The sequence below is a fragment of the Limanda limanda genome, chromosome 9, assembly GCF_963576545.1.
Source record: "Limanda limanda chromosome 9, fLimLim1.1, whole genome shotgun sequence".
Lineage (NCBI taxonomy): Eukaryota > Metazoa > Chordata > Actinopteri > Pleuronectiformes > Pleuronectidae > Limanda > Limanda limanda.
In genome coordinates this window covers 15,279,647-15,296,768 of record NC_083644.1, presented here as the reverse complement: position 1 = coordinate 15,296,768, position 17,122 = coordinate 15,279,647, and the positions used below count along the sequence as shown (strand labels likewise).

Genomic DNA, 17,122 nt, shown 5'->3' with positions numbered 1-17,122 from the left:
CGAGACCCCTGGAACGTGTTCACATTGACCGGTCTTCACAAAAATCAATATACAGGTGTACCATGACCAGACAAACAAAAAAGTATTCAGTTGCAATTGGAAAAACGCTGCAGGAAACCTGCTATTTTATATTTAGTGGCCATTTTGGCCATATTCCACAATTTTATTTTGATGTACTTGTACCATGGCTTACATCGGATCAACTTCAAATTAAGACGAGTGTCATCACAACAAGACAAAGATTAAAACTGTACTTGTATTTGTTTTTTCTTTATTGGGTTTGGGTTGGTGTGTGACGCGGCAGGCGACGTCACTCTCAGTGGACGGTGCACCGGGGGGAAGCGGAGCGGCCACTTTGATCCTCTCTCACCGGACAGCAGGAGGAAGACATGGCGCCTGAACTCATCCGCCGTGTTGTGACCTGGATGTTCGTGTTCGTGCTGGTCTCCTCTCTCGTCCCGACCGCGGCCTCTGCCGAGCGGACGAAGACGGTGGAGTTCAACGTGAAGCCTGGAGGAGTCGTGCACACGTTCAGCCAGAGCATAGTGAGTGACAGGAGGAAGTGAGGGTCTTCACCTGACTCTGTGGGCTCGGATATTTAACCAGAGCAGCTCACACACAGATCTTTAACTTCATTTATACATTTATTCATTTGTATTTGTCCTGTGCGAGTTGTATTGTAGTCCACTAACCGTGTACGTTATTGTTATTACTCCATTGTCGCGTGTTAGCCTTATATTAGAGTACTAGCAACATTTTCAAACACATTACGATCTGCTATGTGCGTAGAAGTCACGTTTCCGTCATGCAACGTTTGTTTATTTCATATATTTGACCTTAAAAACCACTTAAATGAAAAGAACTACATCCAGCTGGAGTTGCGGCGTGATGGCGTCACGGCCGCTGAGAGGCTGACACGTCGCTGCCACAGCGGCTCCGCTGATTGGCTGAGCTGCAGTGAATGAGAGCTGCTGTTCTGGTTTGGCAGGAATTGTGAATGGGATTCCTGTTCAACAAACACTCTCATCTATTCATTCTTTGTTTTTATATTGGTTTTAAAGCATTATTGCATTTAATTACAACACATACCCATCACAACCAGCCCGTTGTCATAGCAACAAAAGCACAGGTGTCACTAGTAACATGGATAATTGCTGTGGCTGCATAATAAGATGTAGGCTATTATTTTAAGAATATGAGCAATGACGACATTTTCTGTATCCTACTTTCAATATTCTACGGGATTTGACTGTTCAATTTCAATAACATATATGTGCAAGCCTGTGACACTGTATTTACCCTGTTTACATTAATTTTATTATCCATATTTTCTTTTCTGCTCTTACAACTCAAATTTCCCCATAGTGGGAAAAATAAAGGATTTTTTATTTATTTTATAACTTATATCTTATCTTGCAAAGCTTTCAATGTAGATTTAGTTCTCAACCCCAATTTAGCAGTGATTCCTCCTTCTGCAGATGTGAAACTGGTGCATGCAAATAAAATTAAAGCTGCAACTAACATCTGTTTTTTTTTATTATTGATTAGTCTGTTTAGTATTTTTTCCATTACTTGATCAATCTACTTAACGAGGCGACTTTTAGCTTTGTTTGACCAACAATCTAAAAGCAGTAAATATTCATGTTTTAAAAACAATTGAAACATTTAATCAAGAGAATCGTTACTTATTATTTTTCTGTCAATCGGGTTAAACTAACGGTTTCAGCTTTAAAGGAACAGGAGCCATGTTTAGTGTCAAAATAAACCTGTGAAGTTATTTTCAACAATCAAACACTGTTACTGAGCAACAGACTGTATTTTCCCTCCTGTTCAGGTTCACCCTGTGGCACAAATAATTAAAAGATTAATGAAGTGTTATTGTTAAAGTAATTGATCGCTTAAGAATGAATGTAATATGTAGAATCTATGCTCTAACTGCCTCTCTTTTATTGCAGATGGATCATGAATGTGCATTCACTTATGCTTCACAAGGGGGAACGAATGAGGTGAGTTTTTCTCTCTCTCTCTCTCAGCCGATTACTGATTCACCACTTTATTAAATCTTTGATTACAGCAGAATATAAACAGATTTGTTCTTCTGTGTTTGTGCCAACAGCAATGGCTGATGAGTGTGGGCCTGAGTGATGAGGACACTCTGTTTTCCTGTTCTGTCTGGAGGTGAGACACACACACTCACACAAGCGCACTCTGAGACACACACACACTCTCAGCGGCTGCAGAGCTATCTGTGCTGACTTGTCTTCAGTTCAGTGACCCTGATGTTCAGTGCTTTTATCTTCTGTCCCATCTGTTTGGGGTTACTGATTTAAATTAGTTGTGACAGTCGCAAAGGGTTAGAAAGAGACAAAATAAACCCACAAATGTTCCAACACCATTTAAATATATTCATGACTGATTTCATAAGTGTGGAAATGAATTGCAAATGACTTAAGAGTTGATAACAAATATTTCTTCTTCATTCCTTCCAGGCCTCAGGGGAAATCATACTTGTTTTTCACTCAGTTCAAAGCTGAACTGAAAGGAACCAAAATTGAATATGCCAACGCATATGTAAGTATAAAGAAACACTGTTTTGATTTTTTTTCTACTGTAGCTGACTTTAAAAAAAGGGCCAATAATGTTAACTACTAATGCCACTTGGTAGAGCACATACCTCTGCAAAGGCAATGCAAATTCTTCATTTGCAGAGGTGTTAAAATTTTAAAAATAACTTTAAAAAGTCAAAATTTCCCCTGACACATACTGCACCCCTCTACCAAGTCTTGTGGAAATCCGTTCTGTAGTTTTGTGTAATCCTGCAAACAAACACAGACAAGAACATTACCTCCTTGGTGAAGTTAATTAAGGGTAACCACAAATGAAATGGCTTGTGTTCCAGTCACTTACATCTTGGAATAATCGGTTGGATCATAGAACAAGTTAAATGTCACGGTAATTTAAACTTAAAATCCAGTTTCGGTGAATGTTCTTCTTGTGAAACACTAAGCTAACCCACTAAATTGTCTATCAGTTGCATCTTCCTTGTCGTCAGTGTTGTAAGATGTTGGAAGCCAGATTGCACCACAACCTGCACAGTATAGTTTTAATGCTGTGGGTGCAACACAGGATGAACCTCCCCCTGTGTTTTTGCTCCTCAGCGCTTCTCCTGAATGATTAGTTGGACTGGAGCTTTTGCTGGACAGCAAAAAGCTCACAGGACTCCACTCGCTAACAAAGACAAAGTGCAGTAATGAGTTTTCCTTGATATTACCTCGCTGCTCCAGGCTCCCTGTCAGTGAAGAGATTAAAGCCGGCCATACTGGGCCCAAATAAGTTAAGAGGTTAGAATCTAACGTGTCTGCACAAATGTCAGAAAACCAAGGCTTAATATTGTTGATGAACATTTTTGCATAGCTTGCAAGTAAAATCCATCCACCTACACACCAGCAGTGCAGCAGTACATTCGTCAGGATGAGGGGTAAAATGCAAGGCAGGTTTGTTTGTCCAGCAGTTTCCTCACTTGATTGCAAATAGAGGGAAACGGCTGTCACCTTGTTATCTTGGTTTCTGAGTCTATTGTTTTGCAGCTGTGGGTCTCGGTCCTGGACATGCATGTGTGAATGCATGTACTATTCATGCATAAAGAGGTCCTTGTGTTTCTAAATTCAGCCGATCAGACCTTTGTGCTGTCAAGCTTGCTGAGATCCGGAGGCATTTCACCACACCTGCAACTAACTGTTATTTTCACCATCTATGGATGTGTTGGTTATTTTTCTAATCAAACAAATGAAAAGCAGCTAATGCGCCAGTTTTTGTCAGGTTAACAGTTGATTAATTGCTTCAGCTCTTGATTTAAGGACATTTTGACCCAACCACAAGTGAATGATATCCAATTCACAGTCAATAAAATGTCAGCATCTTTAAAGTTTTCCTTTTACCGCTCAAGTTTCTGCTGACTTCTTTTAGCCTGATGAGTCAGAGATATCTGAAATTAAAATTCCAGTGTGTAGGATTTAAGGGGATTAAGCAACGTTGTTTTTTCATCAGCTTAGAATGAGCCCTTTAAATCTACATTGGGAGTTTACCATGTTTCTACAGAAGCCCTGAACAGACTCTAAGGATGACGGCCTTTGACATTTGTTATCTTGAGGTAACTGTAGGTCCTCCCACATGCTTTCAAGGGGAGGTTGAAGTGAGGGGTTTTCAGTTTGGCTGTGAAATGACACTTCACCATTAGATGACACTAGATCCTAGACACTGATCCATTAAATGTCACCTAACATCATCAGAGACAGAGCAGTGCAACTCCTGAGCGTAATTGAATAAATCATGTCGTCCCTCACACTTTGGACATGTCTTTTGCTTTACTTAACAACCCCTAATGTCAAACTTATGTCTCCATGGAAACCCATTATGTGCTCCCCGTGTTCCTGTACATTTTAAATCCATTGCCCTCTAATGACGCATCGGGCCACACTGGCTCGTAGCAGGTCCGACAAACCAACACACAGAAAGACATTAAGAAAAAAATAAAAACTTTATTTGTCCTGGAAGTCGGGCTCTGAATAGTCGTGTCTCTGCACGTAATGTTTTGTGGAAGGTTAATGTCTGGACTGTGTCTGAGCACAGTCACTCAGTGGAGGTCTGTGTATCTGGTGTGGTCATCGGTGAAGTTCACCTTGACACGCCTCCTTCCCGCAGCAAGGACAGTAGTGTCACTCTGTCATTAGTGAGAGAGATGTTCCATCCTCCTGCTCCGGCTCTGAGCCCTGCAAACAGAAAACCAACACACATACAACTTCACTATGACGGGACAGGAATAACCTCGCATACGCCCCCGCACAGCAGCTCCTTGACCTTGTCGTCACATCCTCCAGCTTTCCCAGCCCGTCTGCTGTTCCCGCCTCTCATCCTGTTTGTTTTTCTCTCTTTCTCCTTGTTCCCTTTCTCCTCCTCCTCCTCCTCTTCATCACCGCCGCTGTGTGTGACTCCAGTCCCAGACTGCAGGGGCAGGACAGAGTGACGTGCCTCTGAGGCCCGACGAATTCACCATTGGAGACTCAACAGGTGAGAAATTGATCAACTCCCACTGCCTGTCACTCTGACTCCCTCGCCCTCTCTCCAGCACACTGCGAGCCCCCTGCTGACTTCCTTCTTAAGAATAAGCATATGTTCCAGCAGGGAGTGGGTTGCCACTTTGTCCCTGTAGCTTCATTTGTTCTTATTCAGTTTCAGCAGAAAATCTCCACTCTGGGTCTTCAGTTCCAGACTGTAATTAGCAACAAGTCAAACTGAACAGAAATGTACAATAACTTCATTTTCAGCAGATGAGGCTGTAGGGATTGAGTCCTAAACAGTTGTGTGTTTCCTAATTGTACCTTTTAGTTGCCATAGAAGTGCATTAGTGAAGTAGCTTGTAACTCACATACATATGAACCAAATATATTCATATTTAGTAAGCTGACGATTATCACACAGGGGAGCTGTTCAGTCATTGATTCACTAGCTTTTCACAAAGACTGACCAGCACCACCTATTCTAAACAAAAGTAACTGCAGCTTAGACCTACCTGCAACATTTAACTTCCCTTCAAAACAATTTTTTTATTTTATTTTATTATTTAAGGGTTGAACAAACAGAATAACAATAACAAGTTAATAGTTGAACTGAAGCGGAATCGGAAGGTTAGGTTTAACTAGCTGTTTCCCTTTCGTCTAAATGCTGAAATGGGCTTGCCCCATCCTGTCTCTAGCTCTCTACAGATATGATACTGATGCTTTTGGAAAAAAATTATTTAGCTTACATTGCTTATTATCTCTTTATCATCCCTGTATCCCACCCTCGTTTCTTTTTCCTTGCACAACTGGTGAGGACCCTTCGCCTCTTTCATCCAAGTGAATGTTAGGAATAGCAGATACGCTGTGAGCAGAATGATCACTAAGGTCTCACTTATCCAGCAAATAATATGCTCTAGTGAACAGAACTATTACATTTTCACAACCTCACACCTCTGACACAACCGCAGCTCTAATAAGAAAACAAATGCAGCTGTATCACTCGTTGCCTGCAGGTGCCACAAGTGTGGGGGGAGGAGGGGGGGGGGATGCAGCAGCTATAAAGAGCTACAGGGATGACGTATTGTTGTAGGCCAACCCAGAAGTAAGCATCCGTCTCACACCTCAACAAAGAGGCTATGGGGTTTTTCCACTGGCCTATAGATAAATGCAGAAATTGGAACAGTGACACACACAAGCTTAGAGTACCTACACATTTAAATCAGCCAGAAAAATACAACTCTTTTTGCAGTTGTCAGAAATGAATTACTGATTATATAAACAAACTACACCACTGTTGCTAATGAGCTTCCAAATTTGATTTGAAGCACCTACCTCTTCTGCAACAACTTTTCTAAATGGAAAGTTAGTAATTGTTCAGAAGAGTGTGAGTATAAAAACAACAAGGCTGTGAAGGTGGACTCATCGTCTGTTTTAATGTGTCTCGTGAGCCCATCAGCCTCCTTAGTCTCATTTGCTCGCTTAAAGCTTTAAAAAATCATGAGTGAAGAAGTAATAACTATATTTTGTCATAAAATAACATTTGAAAGTCTCTTGAGCTTGTGTGAGACGCAGACCTTATTTGAGACCAATTAAAAAAACATCAACTTTCAGAAAAAAGGGAACCAGAAGTTTTACAATTACCAACTTATTCCCAGTTTAGGGACATATTCTTGCAGCACTGCATTACTTCCCTTGCCTATAGATGGCGCACATCTACATCTGCTGTTTTAAATCGCCTGCTGCTGTTACTGCTCTTGGCAACAGGCAGCAGGTTGGACTGGACCTGCAGCTCTGGAACTGCTGCCTCTGCAGCTCTGCCGTCAGACAGCGCTGGCTGGGTTCAGGTGCTTGTGAATCGCTGACACTGTTTGTCCTTATTTTTGTAATAATCTTGTCTCTGACAGCAATTTAATCTCTCTCCTGACTTCTAGTGACCCAAAAGGACGGCAAGTTCAACGCTCAACTCTCCAAACTGACGGCCGTCGGACGGACACGGCACGTCGAGCTGTAACTGGTCAGAAGTCTGACTCTGCTCGGGTCACGATTTGACCAATGGGAGCAGCTGGGTAGGCTCTGAGCTGGGCCTCTCTGTTTCAGCTCAGCAGTCAATGAAGGAAGGATCTGAATCCTGAGTTACAACCAAAATTGGAAGTAGGATGATACTGATGTTGCCTTTGCAGCACCTTCTGTGTCAGAACATTAAAACACTGTACCCGGTTATTCTCTTACCTCAGTAGATTTATGCTACTTGGGACGAAAATAATAAAACGAGGAAGCGTCAGTTGAGTCTCCAGGTTTTCTTTTTTTTTTACAACATAGTGTCCTAGTTAAAATTCTGCCATAAGATAAAGTGCTTCCATAGTTGTGTCTTAGTTTTTGAGGCTATAAGATTTTCAGTGAATAAATCTGCCCTGATCCACAGGGGACGTATGTGAATGTACAGAGGATTGGTGTGTGGGGGTTTGTTGAGTATAGATAACACATTTAGAGTCGGGAGGGATTTAGCCTTCTTGTGTAATCCTGAGAGGGAAGTGAGTAATCCCCCTGTATCATCGTGGCACACACATAAACAATTACATTTTTTTTCCTCAATCTCATTGCACTCTGAGCTGCTCTTGAGACGACGACGCGGTCTCTTGTCTGTTTATCTTCATCTGTTCCAGATAACTGAAAGCATCACATCTGATTCCCTGATATCACAATTCTGTATTATTTGTGAAAACTTGATCCTTTTCTGCTTTTTGACCAGAAGCTATGCTCATTATATAGCAGATAGTGGCTTCATCATGTGGAATTAAGAGAACATTATACACGGTCATGTTTTGGATAAATACAAATAAATAAATAAAAAGCCTCTGGATTCCTGAAAGATTTTTTTCTCTCTGGTGCGCACAAGACAACAAATCGAACACACCAGAAAGTCCTATTGACCGGCACGTCAGATCAAAAGCTCAGACTGGAGGAACAGAGGGATCAGGCACGCTGGTCCTCATTTCACACAGTTTTGTTCTTACACCATCAGAACCAAAGAGTGATAATGAGTGCATACAACTTACCGTGTGTCTGATTTCCTTTCTTAAACAGGATAAAAATACATCATGGTTTGCGACAGAAATTGTTTGAATCGGTTCTAGTTTAATAGAAATATCCTCATTACACGCCTGTAGCTAACAATTCAATAATGGTCCCAAAAGTCCCCTATTCTGCTATCTCTTTAAACCCACTCTTTTCTAATTCTGTGACATTTTACTGAACTTTCAGTTACTTTGTGTGAAATTTAACCAAAGCTAAATATAGTGTGTGCACAGACGTTTGGCTCTGGAACGCTTTTGCTTTCATCCTTTAGTGTCACGTGTGGGTCAGCGAGGATATTGTGCATGTTTCAGAAGTACGTCATTATTCTAAAGATCCCTCTGGTCCCTCGCTCTCTGCCTGCTCTTATGGAGGGGGGGGGGGCAGGATTACCTTTATCTTTCCTACACTGATCCGACCTTCTTAGATCCACACAAGTGTCCAGAGGGTGAGGTCTGGGGATTGATTTCAGATTTGACTCTGTGGTCGGAAAACAACTTCCCGAGGTTCGTACCTTGTTTGGCCTCGGTTTGGTTTCTCTCGTCTGTCCTCTGGAGTTGAGGAAGTGCTCAACTGGGATGTTTGTTGTGTGTCCCTTGTTGTCACCATCAAGACGTCACATCAGGAAGTACCCACGTCCATATCCTGCCCGGGAAATAAATCAAACAAAACACAAGATGTTACATATTTTCTTTTCTTCTTTTTGTTTTCTACTTCGTGATCGTTTACGATTCATGATGAAAAGTGATGTATGTTTCAGTAAAGACATGTTGTCACTGCTCTGGAGATGAGTCTGGGTTTTTTGTCTTGTGTGAGATCACAGTGATCTGATTGAACCCCCCCGTGGCTCATCAAAGGCTAAACATGAAAAGAGAAAGTGCCAGTCAGTAAATATTCTGAGCACTGTCAGAGCTTTGAGGAGAACATTTCTAACAGTTTTACAATCAGAATTAATATATTCCTAATTAAACTCAATTAAAAAAACATGTTTCCAGAGTACAAATGAGACTTCAGATGAAACTTGGTATTGAAATGAGTATTACGAAGATATTGCTTCCAAAAGTACTGTGAGCGTACTCAATTAACATATATTGTTCTCAGATAAATGTTTGCATGCGATAAAGCGCTTCCATTGTTTCTTCCTAATTTCTGGGGAGTCAGGCTTTGCCGGGAGGATCTACTAAATCCTGAGCTTTTATATACAGTCTCTGATCCAGAGGCACAAATGGGAATGTATAGAGCACTGATCTTTGTGGGCTTATAGAGATATAGTGTCCAGGGATTTATTCATTTTATGTTAAGCCAAGAGAAAATCAGTAGACTTGATTGTCCTCAATTGGCAGCTGTGGTTTATCATTTGTAATACAACTGCGAGTGATGTAGCAGAAAAATGTAGCAACGACTGTAACTATAAAACCCCATGAATTTATTGCGAGGAAATCTGTTGCGTAGTCGCACTTTGACAGAGCCGAGTTTCATTGAGATCACAACACACAAGCGCTGCCAAGAAACTCCCACAGTTTCCTGCTTGTAATTAATGCATCGTAGAGCAAAGCTGTGGCACTTCCAGAATCTAATTTCCAGTTTTTTTGGCCTCGTGGAAAGAAAATTTGACACTTTGTTCCCAGGATGGTTGTTCCATTGAGTCATAAGTCTCTGCAGCACAATAGCTCTTTGTTTAGCATCGGTGGAGTGTGTGTCTGTGTGTGTGTGTGTGTGTGTGTGTGTGTGTGTCTGTGTGCGACTCGGAGCTGCCTCTATGCTGTCATCCAGGCACTAAACAAATGTTAACCATCAGGTTCCTTTCCCCTCGCCATACGGCCATAAAAACAATCTATACACTCAATGCTGCAGAGCACGTGCTTGGTTTACAATGGCCTTCATTCACAAGCTTTGATCAGGAACATTTATATTCATTGTAGCAGCTTATATCTGGCCGGTCCACCACTTTGGGACTGAAGTAAAAGCTATTGTGTCGATTTCCATGAACCTTTTACTCAGATACTCCTGCTGCCCAACTGGCTTCAGAGACTCTAACCCAGGGGTGGGCAAACTTTCTGACTCGCGGGCCACAATGGGTTCGAAAATTTGGGGCCGGGCCAGGAACAGACAGATGGAGTGTTTTTGTGAACTAATATAAATGACATGGAAAAATCATTACATGAAAGGATTTAGCCTTTACCAAGTAGCAAAGCACTTATTTGCAAGGCCATTTAACAAAAACCCGCCTTCAGAGAAATGCTTGCTAGCCTTTGCTATTTCGAATGCCCCCAAAAAACATGCCTTGGTAGATTACTTTATCTGTGAAAAAAAATGTTGCTGAGTCTGTAAATTAGTCGCCAACGTCTGAGCTGCAGCCACCCGTTCTTGCGTTGACTGCTTGCTAGCGTAGTTAGCATGCTTCGTAGCAAAGTGACGGCTGATATTGTACTCAATGACAACTGCGACAGTTTCTCGGCATATCAGGCATACAGCCTTCGATTGGACATCAGTGAAAAAGTATTTTGTTGTCGACTCCATGTTAAACACTCGGCACTCATTGTCCACTTTTCGTTTCCTTGATCCTCTCATTTTACAGAAGGGCTCACAGGGCGAAGGGAACAAGTGAAGGGAGATCATGTGCCCTTTCGAGCCCTATACACCACACTCCCGGGCAAATTTAATTTAGCTGACACTTTTATCCAAAGCGACTTACAATAAGTGCATTCAACCCTGAGGGTTCAAACAGAAAGAATCAAGAAATTACGATTTCTTCAAAAATAAAGCAAAACTACAAAGTTCTATAAGTACGTGCCATTTAAGTGCTACTTAATTGTTAGTTTAAAAAAAAAAATTAAATTAAAAAAAAAAATAATAATTTTTTTTATTATTTGGACAAGTTCGGCGGGCCGGACTTAAAAGCCCAACGGGCCGTATAAGGCCCGCGGGCCGTAATTTGCCCATGTCTGCTCTAACCTTTTTGTTCTTGGGGAATAACAAATTCAAAAAGTACTTTAGCTTTCCCGACTTCACCTTTTTGTTTATTGTCTTACAAGTGCTCAGTTTGATCTCATGACCTGTCATCACCAGGTAAACTCTTTCAATTGGCTCTGATGCAGCTGCACTTTGTGTTTGCTGCTTATTAACAAAAGTCAGCATGCTAACTCTGGTGAACCTGCTTAACATGTTTGCATTTAGCACAAAACCCCTCTGTGTTAGAGCAGCCTCACTGAGCAACCAGCTGTCTGCGCCTTTCCTATAAGAGAGACCAATAAAAGTAATTTACAAGAGTTGACGTGTGCAAAGTTTGATGAGTTTTTGAGTTGTCTAGTTTCTCAAAAATGGGTCAAAATTTAAAAAAAGAAAGAAAATAAGATACTTAATATGCTCCTTGCACCATTCAGTGCTCGGGCCCTAGTAACAACAGCTTTATCCTAAAGGACAGAGACAAAAGATGGCTTTGAGGTGCAGTAACATTTCAGAGAGGATGACATCAAATGACTTAATTCAATCTGCTGTTCTGTATGTAATCAATCCGCGACTCCAACTGTCTTTTTTCCCTTCTTCCCTCTCTCACACACCTGCCCCCTGCTTCTCTCTCTTTGGATCTCCTGACATTTGGAGGGGAACAGATGGAGAGAGCGGCCGGGTCGGTCAAGCCAGAAGCAGCAAAGGAGAGGGGATTTTTACCCAGTGAAGGGAACAACGGAAGGCCAGAAGCCCCCCCGCCCCAACCTGGCCTCCCTAAGTTTTCTGTCTCCTCATCTGTCGCAGATCTCTGACCTCTCTGACCCCTGCGTGTGTCTTTCACGCCACTGAGCCCAAGTGGCCCGAGGTGCACCGAGTCCTCATTGGATCATCTCAACCCACCGGCAGCAATTATCCCACCCAGACACAACAGACGCGTGTGAGTGGAAGTGTCTGGGTGCATGGGATGAAGTGAACCTTAAAGTCGAATCATCTTACAATAATCACAATTCCCCTCATAGTTCTTTCTAATTAGAGCTTCTCCTTCGCCCTGTGTCTGTGCGAGCTGCAGGGCAACGTGAGCATCTGAACCGAGGCTCTTGTTAGTGGATCAGTAACCCAGACAGCTGTTATGACGCCCTGTGTATGTTCTGTGCACTCAAGAGATGTGTCAAGAAAGAGAGAGGGGGGGAAAAAAAGACGTCAGCAGAGCCAAGCTGTTCCTCCTGACATACTCACCCCCGAGTTGCATCTCTGTCCCGTCACCTTGGAAACTTGGTCTTAGTTTATACTCGGCGAGCCCTTAAATCCCTCCTCACTCCCCCAGACTCCGGGAGCTGCTGCTTTTGAATGTGGCTCAGTTTGATCGGCCTCCCTCTCCTGCTGCTCGTCTCACACCGTGGTCGAGAGCAGCTTTCGTTTCTCTGGGTACGGAGGCGCTTTGCGGGTCTCCTTCACTCTCTCCGTGGGGTCAGAGAGTCTGTGGTGGGGGTAAGGTGGAGGTTTGCGACCCCGGCGACCTTGCGCCATTGGCGGTTTGGCCGCGGTCGCAGAGGCCTGTGACTTTGCGTGAACAGGCCCTGCCGAGGACGCCCGCTTCTCTCTCTCCACGCCGGGCGCCGTTTGAGTTTGCGAGTCTGTGGGTGGGCAGCTGGCAGATGGAGGCCGGGCCGATGATGGAGGGAGCGAGCCAGCACATGGGTGGTCGCGTTGTGGGGTCCGGTAAGAACCTGCTTTGGTCTCGATGATGACAGACGGGCTGAGGGCAGGGGGTGGGTGAGGCTTGGGAGACAGCGGCGAGGGAGGGGAGACAGAGCCGACCCTGATGAAGGACGACGGACCAGGGGACTGAGGCCGAGACACTGGGCTCCTGGACGGATGGAGGTTAATGGTGAGAGGGGAGAGACCAGGAGTTGGAGGTCGGACGGGGAGGTTTCTTTGGTGAGGCAGCGTGAGGTCATGGGGGGTGAGGTTCTGCAGTTGACCCGGACCAGAAGAGGGGGGGTTATTGCTGTTCGGCAGCAGTCCACCTTTCCCGGGAGGAGACCCCAGAGTGCAGGCGAAGCGCAGGGTCCGGCCCCTCTCGGACGAGGACACCGGGCACAGCTGCACACTGGGCGCAGACTGGCCCCTGCTCCGGTGACCTCTCCTGAGGGCGCCACCGGATGAGTCAGCGGTTCCTGGCTGCTCTCCAGGCTCTGAGGGCCTCTGGCGGCCGCTGCATATCGTCACCTCCGAGTCTGAGCCAGAGCTGCTGTCGCTGGGCGGCTCGGCCCTGTCGCCTCCTCCAGGCTCCTCCTCCTCCGAGTTCAGGTCCATGGACGAGGTCAGATGGTCGATCTGCTGCACCACCTAGAAGATACGAACAATGATGGAGGGAGTGCAACGTGAGGATTGATAATGAAGACTGGTAAAATAATAGAAACGCTCCACTTGGGTTGTAAAGGGGCGGACAGTTTCCGGTAAATTTCCGGAAACTTTCCGGAAACTTTCCATTGGAAGTTTAGCTCGGGAATTTTGGGAATTTTGAAAAAAAAAAAAAACTACACAAATGAAACGCTGAGCAATAAAAACATCATTCAAAACTCTATTTTAAAAATGTATGGAATGCAGCACACACTGCACGTTGAATTTCAACCCTCCACTGTTCATTCTTCCATCACGTGCACAGATAACTCCCAGCATCCTTCACTCTACAGCAGGGCTATTGAGGCCTGCTGTAGTGTGCAGGACTAGTCAGGTAAGTTTCAATGATATTACCGGGGAAAATATGTTAGCATGCTGATTGAGGATTGTTCATCCGTTCATCTAGCCTATTTCCATTCATTTATCCATCAATTGTAAAATATGTTTACAGACAGTTGCAATTGTTTAGCTAACTATTTATATCTCTGGCATTGCATTGGTGTTTTTTTACAAACTTTTTTCTCATCTTATTCTACAGAACAATGCCACGTGCACTATCTCATGTGTGGAGACATTTCACCCCATCCAATGTAGAAGGAAAGGCTGTATACATTTGCAAATACTGTTCAAAGACCTATGTTAAGAATGACACAAAGATGCAGAAGCATATAGTCAAGTGCCCAAAGTTTCCACAGGGCTCAAATCAGCCTATGACAAAACAAATTGTTTATATTTATGTCTGTATATGACAAGGTAAATACAGTTAGAATAAATTACCCACAACATTTCCAGTTTATTCCCGTTAATTCCCGTAAATTCCCGTAAATTCCCATGGAAAGTTTCCAACTTTGAATATTCCCGGAATTTTGCGACCCTACGCTCCGCTGACTGTACACAGGCAGATACGTTTACTTCTCAAGAGGAGAACTATGAATGAACAGTGTTGATGATAGTAAAGCTCTCTGTGGTTCTGAATGGATTTTTATGAGGTGGAGGAGTGGAGTGTGAAAGATGGGGGGTTCAACCTGGCAGGCAGGGTTTAATCATTCAGTTGCATTATGGGACATGTAGGATCCAGCCTTTCTGGAGCTTCACCTCAACCAGGTGTGTGTGTGTGTGTTCCTGTACTTATATCTTTGTGAGGACCAAGCGTAGACCTTACAAAGGGAGGACATTTTGGGAACGTGAGGACATTTTGACCGCTACTCACTTTTCCAATGACAATTGTGATTTCATATGTCGTATTTTGTATAACCAACAGTATCATACCAAAGATGTCCGCTTTATAGTCATCGAATAAATAAAAGCAACACGTCTTCACAGTTGCAAAATTGGAAACAGAGAATATTTAAATCTTTTGCATACCAAATGACTCATACGATCATGAACGTCTGCCGTTTCGGGGTTGACTCCTCAACGCTATATTATTATTATAAGAAGAGTGTTCTTTCATTGGGAGAGGCAAAGGACGCGGTATCCTCTAGATAGTAATAAATATCTCAAATGACAGAGTTTTTTGGTGATTAATACTTCTGCATTAGGCTGCATTTATAATTTAGAGCATATTTGCAGACGACTCTCAGCAGATGTATCGCACTAATCTGTGAGCAAGTCACATGAGCTTGTAGTACTTAGTGCAAAAATGTTTACCTCAGCCTTTAGAGGATGAGAGAACCATTACTGGAAATGTGTAAGCTAAATTTAAGTGGGTTTCCCTTCTAATAACTCTCAGTGGATGGTGTGCAATATATCATACACAGGCAAACCAGTATATCTAAGCATGTTTTTGAACGTGTGCAGAGGGTACAGTATGCACAAACACACAAATTCACACAGTCACGTGGGTGGAAACACACACACACACACACACACACATGATCCAAAAAAAGCCTGGAGAGAGATTGTAGAAAATTACACTGGGGAAAATGTTTGACCCAACTCTCCACCTGCTCAACGTGCACAGATAAATCCTCGGCCCCTGCAAGAACAAATTAATTATCGTTTTGTTCCCTGTGTTCAACAGCATCCTTGCCGATGTCAAAAGATGACCTGGTTTGTCTCTTTTTTATGCCGTAGCTTTTTGGGCGAGGCGTTTCAGATTAATACTTTGAAGCACAGTGTGTGTGTGTGTGTGTGTGTGTGTGACTGTGGGCAGGTGCTGCTTGTTAATGTCAGGAATCAGACGAGATAAAAGAGCAGAGGACCCTGGTTATTTCCTCTGCTGCTCCCATGAGTGTTTGTAAAGACAACGTTTCTGACCCCTCAGGTCTTCACCTACGATGCTGATGGGTGCTTAGGGATGTGTTTTCCTTTCCTTTTCATTTAACTCTTTCACTTTAACCTTGCCTGTCGTTTTTCCTTGAAGTTCTGAGTCATAATGCAGCGTCTGCTTTGCCCAGTTCCCTCAGCAGAGGATCCCTGTGTGAGCTTTGCCTTTCCTGATGCTTTCTTCTCTCCCGGTGTGTGTGAGTCTTAAATGTTGCTGTAATATTTGTGTAGTCCCAGTCTGAAAATGCTTCAGAGGCTCACTCCAATTTCTTTTTTGTAATACAGATTTATTATTTAACCAAAACTGAGGGTTGCTGCTCATGCAACAGAATGATAAAACAGGGCTTTGAAATAAATATGCTGCCAAAGTCTTCTCTGGTGCCTTATCGTCTTTTGATCTGTCATCTCTGTTGTTCAAATTTGGGACTTTCCATCACAGTGCCGGGTTTGCTACCCTCTCTCATCCCACCTCATACGCTCTTTCATCAGTGCCATATTAATACTGTCGAAAGAAAGAAAAAAAACCCGCAGCCAGGATGATGAGGTTATAGCACCTCGGGGTTGAGCCGCGACCCCCCCCCGGAGATGGGAGATCAAATGGCAAGAGGCGAGATTTTTTTCCATGTCACTTTTTTTTTTTCCAGATGCGGAACGCGAGTTTGGAGGAACACTCGGACGTAAATGGATTAAAAAGAAAGCCTCGGAAAACTATCCAGCTGCACGGGCCTGGAGCAGCATCTGTCAATAGGGAGGGAGAGAGGGAGAGTGGAGGGAGAGATGAGGGGGGGGGGGTGCAGAGAGGGAGGCTTTGCCTATAATGTCACACAGCGTAATCTCAGCAATCTGTGAATGCGAGCAAATAGTCTCATTCACCTCTAGAGAAATGTATGCATGAGTAGGTTTTGGCGATAGAGGCGACGGAGGAGAGTTGGAGAAACAGTTTTTCGGGGATGCGGTGGATCCTGACTTTCTAATGCAAGTTAAATTCTGCTGAGGAAGTGCATCTGTAGTCTGCATTGGGGATGAATAAAGTAATCTCTCTATCTATCTATCTATCTATCTATCTATCTATCTATCTATCTATCTATCTATCTATCTATCTATCTATCTATCTATCTATCTATCTATCTATCTATCTATCTATCTATCTATCTATCTATCTATCTATCTATCTATCTATCTATCTATCTATCTATCTATCTATCTATCTATCTATCTATCTATCTATCTATCTATCTATCTATCTATCTATCCATCCGGGAGGGAACCACCAGCCCTCCAGAGTTTTGTTTGCACAAGAATGAAAATATCCAGAATGAGAAATATGTCGGAATAATTGCGAGAGGATTCAGTAACTTTTGTCTATTGTCAGT

At 43.2% G+C, this 17,122-nt stretch overlaps 1 protein-coding gene across 1 annotated transcript; it reads left to right on the top strand.

Moving 5' to 3' along the window:
* Positions 1–308: 308 nt before the first annotated feature.
* On the top strand, positions 309–7,911 carry mydgf (myeloid-derived growth factor). The gene is made up of 6 exons (XM_061078421.1): positions 309–545; positions 1,956–2,006; positions 2,117–2,178; positions 2,490–2,571; positions 4,995–5,067; positions 6,989–7,911. Exons 1-6 carry the CDS (start codon positions 390–392, stop codon positions 7,066–7,068), a joined length of 504 nt encoding a protein of 167 aa, XP_060934404.1. The 5' UTR covers positions 309–389; the 3' UTR covers positions 7,069–7,911.
* The last annotated feature ends 9,211 nt before the right edge of the window (positions 7,912–17,122 follow it).